This window comes from Leopardus geoffroyi, chromosome E2 (genome assembly GCF_018350155.1).
Source record: "Leopardus geoffroyi isolate Oge1 chromosome E2, O.geoffroyi_Oge1_pat1.0, whole genome shotgun sequence".
Taxonomy (NCBI): domain Eukaryota; kingdom Metazoa; phylum Chordata; class Mammalia; order Carnivora; family Felidae; genus Leopardus; species Leopardus geoffroyi.
In genome coordinates, this window is record NC_059335.1 from 28,274,851 (window position 1) to 28,287,129 (window position 12,279).

Sequence of the window (12,279 nt, forward strand, 5' to 3'; positions counted from 1 at the left end):
TGTAGTTTTTAAAATACAGAAACTTTTTTTGTTTATATCTCTTTCTTTGTCACATTAAACTTTTGTGTTACCATTAATTTTGAGGTCAATGTAAATTTTACCCCACCAAATTAATTTTAATTCTCATTCTTTTTTGGAGCATGGCATCCTTTCCACTTACATAGTGACACTTACTTTATATTGCTTTTATATTACATACTTATCCTTTGTAAAGAGGAGGTGTGGTGTGCTTTCTTGCTCACTTTTCCAACTCACATCATCCTCCACTGATGTCCTAATAGAGGGCACTGTGCTTTGGTCATACATGAGTTTTGATCAAGAGTTATATTTTCTAGTTAAAATGAGAAACTGTAAAACTGGATATGAGGCCTTCAGCTGTATTTACTAATTAATCATACTGAGTTTTGATCCAGATGTGGGAGGAACTGAAAATTCCCCTGCGTAAGTGGAGGATTTCAGAGGCCTAAAGTTCCGTTAATTTGTGAAAGCAAGCTTACAAAGTTTCTCTAGTCTCTAGTCTTTATTAGGTCATTGTGCTGACCTTAATAAAGTGTGCCAGGCATGTAGTGGGCACTCCAAAAATGGGATTCTGTTCCTTCCGGATTCTTTAAGCACCTAGATATACATGGTGCCATGCCAGTAAAAGTCCATAGAGATAGAGTCCCCTCAAGATTATGTAAAAGCTATACTGGAAGTTGATTTCCTAAATGTACTAAGATTTCACACTCAGGTCTTTAAGTATTTTACATGCAGCTAGTTACATATAGGCAAGAGAGGAAGTCATGTTTGTATTCAGTGTGGGAAGGAGATGGCCTTGGCTGATGTGAGATGGGTTCTTGTGTTCTTATTGTTAAGTTTGTTTTAGCTTTAATGGCCCTCCTTTTTTCCATGTTCCTCTTTCCCTTGTCCATTATTGCACATGCAAATCAATAAAAGAAATCGGATAACCTGTGGAACCAGTTTTTCCTAAATAGGGAGAAGTTTCCATGGAATATTAATGTTCAGAGTAGTCTTATTTTAAAGATTTTTAATTTTATTTATTTATTTATTTTATTTATTTTAATTAAAAAAAAATTTTTTTTTTTTTAACGTTTTATTTATTTTTGAGACAGGGAGAGACAGAGCATGAACAGGGGAGGGTCAGAGAGAGGGAGATACAGAATCTGAAACAGGCTCCAGGCTCTGAGCTGTCAGCACAGAGCCCAACGCGGGGCTCGAACTCATGGACCGTGAGATCATGACCTGAGCCGAAGTTGGCCGCTTAACCAACTGAGCCACCCGGGCGCCCCTTTTATTTATTTTTAGTGCTTATTTTTGAGATCAAGAGAGAGTGCAAGTTGGGGAGGGACAGAGTGAGATGCAGAATCCAAAGCAGGCTCCAGGCTCTGAGCTGTCAGCACAGAGCCCAGAGTGGGGCTCAAACTCACAGACCATGAGATCATGACCTGAGCTGAAGCTGGACGCTTAACTGACTGAGCCACGCAGATGCCCCTAAAGATTTTCTTTTTTAAGTAGGTTTCACACTTAGCACAGAGCCCAATGCAGGGCTTGGACTCACCACCCTGAGATCAAGACCTGAGCTGAGATCAAGAGTCGGATGCTTAACCGACTTGATCCACCCAGGTACCCCTAGGGTGGTCTTATTTTAAACGGTTGTACAACTTGGGGCGTCTGGGTGGCTCAGTCGTTTGAGCATCCGACTTTGGCTCAGGTCATGATATCACGGTTCGTGGGTTCGAGTCCCTTGTCGGGCTCTGGGCTGACAGCTCAGGGCCTGGAGCCTGCTTCAGATTCTATGTCTCCCTCTTTCTCTGCTGCTCCCCTGCTCGCACTCTGTCTCTCTCTCAAAAATAAATAAAGATTAAAAAAATTTTTTTAAGCTTACATAACTTAATATGCTAATTAGAAACTTAAAATCTAGTGATAAATGGGAATTTTAGAATCTTCTCTACTTTTTACAAGTTCAGAAGTGTCTTGGGGAAGTTGGCTGTCTCAGTCAGTGGAGCATGCAACTCTTGATCTCGGGGTTGTGGGTTTGAGCCCCACGTTGGGTGTAGAGATTGCTTATAAATCTTAAAAGAATGTCTTATTAGACGTTTGTTTGCCTCATGACCATTTAGCTTCTTTATTTACACTCACAGTGACAGGGACCTCACTACCCTGCAAGGCAACTCACTCCATTCCCTGCAGCTATTGTCACTGGCAAGCTCTCCTTCTGGTCATCTGAAGCCTGCCTGTGGTGGAACAGTGCAGCACTTATATATTACCCATCACAAAACTACTTTGAATGCATATTTCTTTTCGTTAGATGCAAATTACCAAGGGCAGGGATCATGTTTGACTAGCCTTCTTTCCTTCTAGTGTGTTGAACACAGGCACTCAGTAATGTTTAGAGAATAAATCCTTATTCAGTTTCTTGTGATTTGAAGATTAACTAGAAGTTGGGCTACGTATTTTTCGTCTATATTTAGAAACGGGAAGTGGGCCTCTGTGGAGTAGATACAGTCACATTTAGGAGGTCTTTTTCCTCATTGGTTAAAATGGAAGTATCCCCTAGTGCTTTTGAACCACAAATTCGCTTTGATCATTTATAGCAAACGATCCAGTTAGATAAGAAGAAATCTGTTTTCCTTTTTCTCTGTGGTCCTCATCCTTCCAAAGACCCATGCAGAAGAGCAGTGCAAGCTCTGAACTTTCTACACTGATTATTTTAGCTGTTGTCTTCAAGAAGCTGAAAGGGAGGGAAAAAAAAAAAAAAAAAGCTGAAAGGGATTTAGAGAAAAAGGGATAATCCTTATAGAAAATCAGAAGGTGAAGATCCTAAGGTACCCAAAAGCGTACCTGGGAAGAGTCGACCCCACTGGGAGTCTCTGGATTCATGTGCAGGACTCTCTGGAGTTTTAAAACCCAGTTTTTCTGCAGTATTGCATAGTATGCATGCAGAACACTGCTACAAATCATTCCTTACTGAATGGCCCAGGTTTTGACATTAAGGCCTGAAAAGGATCCTGGTTCCCAGCCCCTAGTTTGTGCCTGTGGACACCGAGGCTGGGAAGCGCCAGTCACTTTTTGAAGGAACACAACTGCCCTCAGGCAAAGCCTGAGTCTAGAATTCAAGGTTTTTTGACTGTTAGCCTAAAAATAAAACATTAGAAGAGGCAGAAACTGTTGATTGCTTACTTGGCCATGTTTAAAATGTTATAGCCAAGTGGGGGTTGGGAATTAGACATCTTTTTTTTTTCCCCTTCCTCAAAACCATTTTTAGTTTCCTGGTGTTCCCAGCTTGCTGTGAATCCTGTAGCTGCTCTAGACCGGGATCCTTCAAGACTGTGTTACTACAAGGCCACCCTACGTGGCCACCCCCTTCCCCAGGGTGCCCCTCTTGCTTCCAGGCACTTGGCAGCCATTGCTGTTAAGTGCTTTTCTCCTGGCCTCCTGGCCCACCACAGTTGTACTAGAGGAGACCCTCCCTGTGAGGCCTGCCCCTGGAGCCGGCCTCCCGGGCCGCCCCTATTCAACACAAGTTTAGCAGATCTCCCTCCATTTCATCCTCGCTTTCCCTCCCAGAGGTCACTGCTCAGAGCTGTACCTGCTGCCTTCATTTTCTTCTGTCCTCTGGTATTAATTGACTGCATTCAACTCCGTCGCCAGCCTCACTGGTTTTTCCTTTCATCTTGTTCGTTGATTCCCCAGCCTGTCAGGCTTCAGCACTCACAGGCACCCTTCCTCCCTCCCTTTTTCCTACTGTTGGTTGAGCTCTGCAGCCCAGCCATTGCGTGTGTGCGTGTGTGTGTGTGTGTGTGTGTGTGTGTGTGTGTGTGTGATGTCTCTGGAGCCCATTCCTTTCCAGCACCTCCCTTAGGCCTTCATCCAGCCCTTCTGCAGTTGCAGTAATTTATGGACTACTCTCTGCATCCAGTCTTGTCTCTTTGCCAGTCCATTGTTTGCACGGGTGCCAGATGAATCTTTTTAAAACGCTGCATTTTCGAAGTCAGTCTTTCCCTGGTTCTTCTCAGAAACATTGAAGTAGCTCCTTGTTCCCCTAGGAAAGTCCGAGCCTACTGTGGTCAGGTGCCTGCATTCCTTGGTGGCTTCTCTCCCTCCTCTGTTGTCCTCAGCCTGTCCAGTTTGCTCAGTGCCTCCTGGATGAGACTTGTTCCTCTTGGTCTCAGGGAGTCTTTAGCTCCTCCATGGAGCCTTGTCTGCCAGCCATTCTTTTCAGGTCTTTGCTGATGCTCACTGACTCTCCTGTTCATCTGACTCTTGATTCACTAAGCAAACATTACAAAAGATAGGCTGTTTTGTTCCTGTGAGGAATGGATTATAGAGGGGTAAGATGGCCGGTCCCCATGGCCAGGAAGCTTGCCTGTGTCATCTGGATTCTGTGTGTGTCTGCTGGATTGGAAGTATAAAGGCAGAGGCCAGGCCTTACGTATTACATTTACAATTTTTTTTAAATCACCAGCATGCATACACCCGGCAGGGTTCTGCACAGGCAGATAATAAATGCTATGAGAGCGGCTGGTAAGACTTACTGGAACTTCTTATTTTATGTAACTATTTTGGCAGTTTCTATTAAATTCTGTATATTCCCACTTTAGGCTAGCATCAGTTATAACATTAACATTTAGGTAGAAATCTATGAACATAAAGTCATCAGCAGAGTCATAAGACTTAATTAGATAAGGTTATTTAAGATAGTGATTTCTCATTAGACTGGCCCTGCCCACATTAGCTTTTCTGCTTTTTTTTCCCCCTTCAGTCTGCATGAAGAAATCAGTGATTTTTATGAATACATGTCTCCGAGACCGGAGGAAGAAAAGATGCGGATGGAGGTGGTGAACAGGATCGAGAGTGTGATTAAGGAGCTCTGGCCCAGCGCTGACGTGAGTATCTGGTTGCTGCGTGCTGAGGGCAACATCCCTGTCCGTAGTGGGGGAGGGCACGTGTTGGTGTCTCAGAGTCCCCACGTGCAGACGTCTGTACACTTAGGGGCGATAGTCTTCTCTAGCCTTTAGAATTTGGGGCCTCCTGGCACCTGTTGGGATGAGCACTGGGTGTTGCATGGAAACCAATTTGACAATAAATTTCATATTAAAAAAAAAAATTTTGGGCCTCCTAATTATTTGCAGTGAATCGGATGACTTAGTTAAAACTATTTCTTTGCAGTGCTGAAGAGCAAGACTAGAGGTAAACTATATTTAGGAAGCATTAGTACAAAGAGAAGACAGACAAGGCAGGCCTTTTTTTGTAGTAGCTGTGTTTTTGGATCTGATAGATCAAAATCCCATTACTGTTTTGTTCCAGCCTACCGTTGTAAGTGTTCATAGCTGAATGAAAATGTCAAGTAGGAATCTCTTAGGTCATAAGAAGCTCATTTTCTTAGGCTAATGCAGGCATCAGTCTGTTTTCCTATCTTGACACTCCTTCTTTCTGGCCCCTCCTTGTCTCCCCGTGCACACCCACCTAGTGAATAGGACTTTTGCCCAGGATTTCCTCTTTGCTTATTTGTGGTTCTTGTTGAAACTAAATACTTTATAGAGGTTTTTTTTTGAGGGTCTGTTCTACAATTTTATTCATTCAAAGAAATTAGAATCTGTTACTCTGTGTTAAATGGCTTTTCTTTAGACTTTGTCTTGGGATGATAAAGGGGAAGCCAGGGAAGTTTCTTTTGTCCAGGTGGCAAAACAGAAAAGCTTTAAATGAGATACTGTAGGTAAAGGGAAGAGGAGAGGACACTAATATTTTATTGAGCAGCTTCTGTGTGTTCACATTGATTCTCCTATGTGATCCAAATCAGTAGCTCTCAGCTGGGGGGTGAGTTTGCCACCCAGGGGTCACTTGGCGATGTTGGAGACATTTTTGATTATCATTGACTGGTGAGGTGCTCCTGGCATATAGTGAGTAGAGGCCAAGGCTGATACTAAACATCCTACAATGCACAGAACAGCCCCTCATGAAGTTATCTGCCCTGAATGTCAGTAGTGCTGAGGTTGAGAAACCCTGATTTAAATGAATCTTCCTCCTTTAGAGGTGGGGGGTTTTAACCATATTTTTGTTTACAGGTGAGAAACACGTAGCTGTGATTAGGTTCCTGGGTGCATCTCACCTCAGAGGCTGAGCTTTTTCACCATTCATCCTTTATTGCAATTACTCGCCTACACTGAATCTTCCACTCTTCTCCACGGTTGGGATAGGATGTGTCTAGTTTTATGCCACAGCTTCTTGTTGGGATGACACTGCCTGGTGCTCTGCATGGAGCTGGCCTGCAGCTGAAGTAGTCTGACCCTAACTCAGTAACCCATGACAAGAGTCCTGCTTAGGGAATCAAAATTAAGGATTTGTTGAACATGTCTCTAGATTATAAGGGAGCATGAGTAACTCGGGTATTACTTTTGAGAGTTTTCTGTTTCAGTCTGTACATTTGTTCTTTTAACCTTATAAATTTAAACTATATTCCTAATGTCTGCCTATGAGATACAGTATTCCTGCTTCATGAAAGCATGGTGTTATTAAAAAGTGCCCTTGTAGTACCAAAAAATACCAATAGAGGGGAGCAAAAAACCAACCTTTCTGTAAAGCATGGTGGCTTTTCATCTGATAAATACCTTAATATAATAATTTTTTTCTATTTCAGGTCCAGATATTTGGAAGTTTTAAAACTGGCCTGTATTTACCTACTAGGTTAGTACATTTATGAAGCTTTCAGGATATTGTGCCCTTTTCTTTTTTTTTTTTTTTTTTCAACGTTTATTTATTTTTGGGACAGAGAGAGACAGAGCATGAACGGGGGAGGGGCAGAGAGAGAAGGAGACACAGAATCCGAAACAGGCTCCGAGCCATCAGCCCAGAGCCCGACGCGGGGCTCGAACTCACGGACCGCGAGATCATGACCTGGCTGAAGTCGGACGCTTAACCGACTGCGCCACCCAGGCGCCCCTATTGTGCCCTTTTCTAGAATGTGTTCATTTTGGCTGTTGAATGTAGGCGAGTAGGAACAAAACAGATTTACAGAATGAAAATTCACTTTATCTGTATTTTATTTGAATTACCTTGGGGGTAGAACATCACTTCAGATGATCTTCTCAAACTGATATCTGTATCCTGTCAGATGTAAAGGGAACATGTAGCAAATGGAATCAGTTAACAATGAACTACCCTGCCTGTTCACTTCTGTAACGTAACCCGCTAACACAGAGGTTGATGTAATATTCTGGCAAAACACCCGATTATACTGTAAAGCCGCATTTACTCTGGAATGGCAGGTCTGTCATTTCTTATTACAAACTCCTACTATTAGATTTGTTCCCACATCCTGACCCGGAGCTTCTCTGAGGAAGGTCCCTTATTAATTTTAGTCTTCTTCAATCACGGCAGTCATGGCCCTGAAGTCTGGGGCAGGGCAGGACCTTTTGGGGATGATAAGGCTTCCCCAAGGTGTAAATACCTGTTTTCTACAAACTGAAATTTCATCATGTATTTGTTTTTGCTTTTATTGTGGTAAGAACGCTTAATGTAAGATTTAACCTCCTAACAAAATTTTGAGTGTGCAGTACAGTATGATTTTAACTATAGGCATCCATCATGATTTTTTATTTGAGCTTGATTTGATCTACTTTACCCAAATTAAAAACAAAAAATGTGTTGATGTGGATGGATCCTCGCAATTTCTATTCTGCCCATTGCTATCATAGGCCTACAGAGGCCATAAAGTATTCAACTTTGAGTTCATGAATATTTTTCCTTATTTAGATTCTGACTTTCAGTAAAACCCTGTGTCACTCTAAAAAATTTAATTGAATTTTATGAATAGGCAGTATATTCACATAGTTCATATTGAAAAGGGCACAAAACATTACAATGAAAAGTGTGGATCCCACCTCTGTCCCCTGCTCCTTGGTACCAGTTTCTTGCACATCCTTCCAGGAACATTTTATACCTAGAAAAGGAAATGTGTGTATGTTTTCTTCCTTTTTTACACAGATGGTAGCATCCTAGATAAACCATTTGCAACTTTCTTTTTACACTTAATAATCTAAATCAGAATTAGTTAATCTCATCCATGTAAGAACGTCTTAAATTTTTTAGTCCCAGAAACCTTTATGAACAGGAAACGTTCACTGGTATTTTTTGAGGTTTTAACTTCTTTCAGAATCACCATTTCCTGAGGCCTGACTTCTGTGAAAAAACTAGGAGGAGGAGGTTGTTAAAGTCCCCACCCTCCACTTCTGCTCTAAAAAACTACGAACAACACATTTAGTCTTCATTGGGCAGTGTGAGAAATAGGTTTTAATTGCACTTTGAAGTCTGTAAGTAAGCCCGAATGCAAGTGAAAACAGGTACAGTTTCTTCTTCAAACAACTTTCGTGTGTGTGTTCTGTGCCCAGTGACATTGATCTTGTGGTATTTGGGAAGTGGGAGAACCTTCCCCTCTGGACCCTGGAAGAAGCTCTCCGGAAACATAAAGTTGCAGATGAGGATTCGGTCAAAGTTCTAGACAAAGCAACTGTAAGTTCTTCTAGCATTTCATCTTAAAATGTCTAGTTACTTATGCATGAAGCTTACAAAATTAAAATTTAGTTTTGGAGAGCATAGTTGGATTCTCAGTGAATGATTCTTTGGTTTCATTAATGATCACACTACCTTATGTGAAACAGATGAACTCGTTGTGGTTATATATTTCTTTAAAATATAGTACTCCATTTTATCATACATAATACTGTAGAGTTTTTATTTTTTTATTTATTTTTTTAAATTTTTTTTTTTCAACGTTTATTTATTTTTGGGACAGAGAGAGACAGAGCATGAACGGGGGAGGGGCAGAGAGAGAGGGAGACACAGAATCGGAAACAGGCTCCAGGCTCCGAGCCATCAGCCCAGAGCCTGACGCGGGGCTCGAACTCACGGACCGTGAGATCGTGACCTGGCTGAAGTCGGACGCTTAACCGACTGCGCCACCCAGGCGCCCCTAGAGTTTTTAAATATAAGTGTATTTATATATATATTTTTTTAACGTTTATTTATTTTTGAGACAGAGAGAGACAGAGCATGAACGGGGGAGGGTCAGAGAGAGGGAGACACAGAATCTGAAACAGGCTCCAGGCTCTGAGCTGTCAGCACAGAGCCCAACGCGGGGCTCGAACTCACGGACCGTGAGATCATGACCTGAGCCGAAGTCGTCCGCTTAACCAACTGAGCCACCCAGGCGCCCCTAAGTGTATTTATATTTAAAAAGTGTAAATAAAAATTTGGATATCTCTTTAACAGTTTATAGTCACACAGAGGATGTTGCTGTCCTCTCTTACTTTGTGTCCTTAAAAAAATTCTTCATACAGCTGACCCTTGAACAGCATGGGGGTTAGGGGACGCAACTCCCCACACTGGTAAAAATCCACATGTAACTTTGGACCCCCCAAAAATTTAACTGCTAAGAGCTTTCTGTTGACTGGATTACTGATAACATAAATAGTTGATTAGCACATATTTTGTATGTTATATATATCATATACTACTATATTCTTACAATAAAGTAAGCTAGAGGAAAGAAAATGTTAAGAAAATCATAAGGAAAATACAGTACAGTTTTGTGTAAAATTGTGTAAAAGAGGAGCCACGCAGTTTAAACCTGTGTTGTTCAAGGGTCAGCTGTAATTGAAATTTTGTAGATCAAGCAACTCGATATTTTAATTCTTATCTAGAATGGCCATTAAAAAACTTTCATAGATGCTCATTATGGAAATAAATTTATCTATTTTAGAAGTTCGGAGTTTTGTATATTAAGTTTTCTTAGAACAAAACATCTTATAAAAAGCTATTAATTTGAAAACCCAGTTCTGTACATAGAGTTTGCTGACCTGAGTTTTCTAATATACAGTGCAAATAGAGCCTTTTTTAAATAAAATAAAAAAAAAAAGTTTATTTATTTATTTTGGTGGAGGGGGGAGGGGCAGAGAGAGAAGGAGAGAAACAGAATCCCAAGCAGGCTCCAAGCTTAGCATGGAGCCCAACATGTGGCTTGATCCCACCACCGCAAGACATGGCCTGAGCCGAAATCAAGAGTTGAAAGCTTAACTGACTGAGCCACCCAGGTGCCCCAAGCCTTTTTTTTTTTTTTTAAGAGAATTTCTGATATCTTCTATAAACCATCCAGTGATTTTTTATTTGAGAATAATTCTCAGGTTTTAACTTCTCTTGGTAGGTTGTTTTATGGGCTATTTGCAAAACTGACCAATAATACCAATAATTAACAGACTTAAGAGAGCAGATTTTCTTATTAGGAACAATTTGCTGATACACCTGACATTAATCATAAGGACCGAGTTGGAAACTGTTGTCCAAAGTACAAAATGTTGAGAAAAGTCCAAAGTACAAAAGGTTGAGAAAGGTTTTTTGTTACCTGATTTCAAAATTCTCAACCAATAGAAATGATAATATACATTGTATGAGGCTCCGTGCTAAATATGTGAAGTATCTATAAGACCAAGCAGACTGTGTAGTACGTAGTAATCAGAACACTCAAGAGTTTTTCTGTCCGTATGAGGAGGTCAAGACCTCAAGTCTAGTAACCTTTCCCATCCCCTGGTGTGTTATTTAACTTGGTCCACATATTTTAATTTTGCCTTTCTTCTCTTGTAGGTACCTATTATTAAATTGACAGATTCTTTTACTGAAGTGAAAGTTGATATCAGCTTTAATGTACAGAATGGTGTGCGAGCAGCTGACCTCATCAAAGATTTTACCAAGGTCAGAGAAGGCATAGTGTTTATGCAGGGAAACTACTAGGAGTGGAGTTTTGCTTTGTGATTCTGTCGTGGTGTCCTGATATGCATTGCTAAACTATACTTATGTGTGTATTGCTGACAATTGCCTCTTTTCTGTGGGATGGTTTTACTTTCCTTGAATCTGCTTGTAATAATCAGTAATTTATAACGTGACTTAAGGTTAAGGGTTGGGAAAGCGTTTTGAAGAACTTCTCTGCTCTAGATCCTTCCTTTCAGGGAGACAAGGGCTGAAATCGTGCCAAACAGTTGATTCTTGTCATCTGCTTTAATCTCTTAAGAGTTTAGGTGAAGCACCTCTGTAGGCCCCCAAATCACCTGTAAGGCAGTTCCTGCAGGTTTCCTGACTTTGTCTTGAAGTGATAGAATGTCTGTTTTCATTGGTTCTGTGAAGATGGGGTAGAATTTGTCAACATCTTCAAAGCATTCACGTGCTTAGACGTGTCATCCTTTTTCTCATTAAGCTAAAAATGTTAACTGCTTTGGTTTATGTAGAATATCTTTTCTGTCCATTCACAATACTTTTATCAACTCTACAGATTCACCTTTTTCTCTTCATGTAAGAAACAAATTTAACTACTTTGTCATGTTGTAAACATTATATTCTCATGTAAATGTGCAGAGTATAGAAAAGCAGAAAAAGAAAAATACTGTCCATAATCCCACTCTTTTTGGAGGTGTTGGGTGTATGTAAATTTTCTTTTTCCCAGAAAGGAAACCTTTTTAAAATTGAGAATAATGTGCATGATAGAAAATTTACCACTATCAAAGGAAAACGAAAAGCAAGTCACTTTATACCTCATATGCTTAGATCGGTTTCATGGGATTTGCCATCATCAACCTTTTTTTTTTTTTTTTAATTTTTTAAAAAACATTAAAAATGTTTATTTAAGAGAGAGAGCAAGAGGGAGTACGCATGCTATCGGGGGAGGGGCAGAGAGAGAGGGAGACATAGAGTCTGAACCAGGCTCCAGGCTCCAAGCTGTCAGCACAGAGCCTGACATGGGGCTCGAACTCACAAACTGTGAGATCATGACCTGAGCCGAAGTCAGACACTTAACTGACTGAGCCACCCAGGCACCCCAGTCATCCTCTTTTTTGCTTGTTTATCCTCTTGAAATTTTTAACAAAAGGAATAGCATGCTATGTACACATTGTCTTATACTTAATGTATCAGCACAGACAGGTTTCCTTCATTCTTTTCCTTGACGACACAATAGTCTTTTGTCAGCACATGTCATGCTTTGTGTAGCATTCCTCTAGTGATGTTTCTAGGGTTTTTTGCTATTGTAGAAAGTGCTTGAACATCCTTCCATACCTGCCATCTTTCTTTACACTTGTAAAATGTTTGTAGGAAGATTCTGGAAGTGGAATTTCACAGTCAAAGGATACATGCAGATCAAAGTCTGTTGGAAATGTGCCTGATTGTTCTTTAAAGAGACTATTTACAACTTCAACCATAACGTTTAAAAATGATTATTTCTCCATAGATTTGTAGTTA

At 40.7% G+C, this 12,279-nt stretch overlaps 1 protein-coding gene across 5 annotated transcripts in view; it reads left to right on the forward strand.

Moving 5' to 3' along the window:
- The window catches only part of TENT4B (terminal nucleotidyltransferase 4B), a 76,852-nt gene that overhangs the window by 50,925 nt on the left and 13,648 nt on the right, over nucleotides 1-12,279 (forward strand). For all 5 annotated transcript variants that reach the window (XM_045442701.1, XM_045442702.1, XM_045442700.1 and 2 more), the window contains 4 exons: nucleotides 4,763-4,886; nucleotides 6,638-6,684; nucleotides 8,388-8,508; nucleotides 10,636-10,743. In XM_045442701.1, the coding sequence (XP_045298657.1) occupies nucleotides 4,763-4,886; nucleotides 6,638-6,684; nucleotides 8,388-8,508; nucleotides 10,636-10,743 (400 nt within the window). The remainder of the gene's footprint in view (nucleotides 1-4,762; nucleotides 4,887-6,637; nucleotides 6,685-8,387; nucleotides 8,509-10,635; nucleotides 10,744-12,279) is intronic.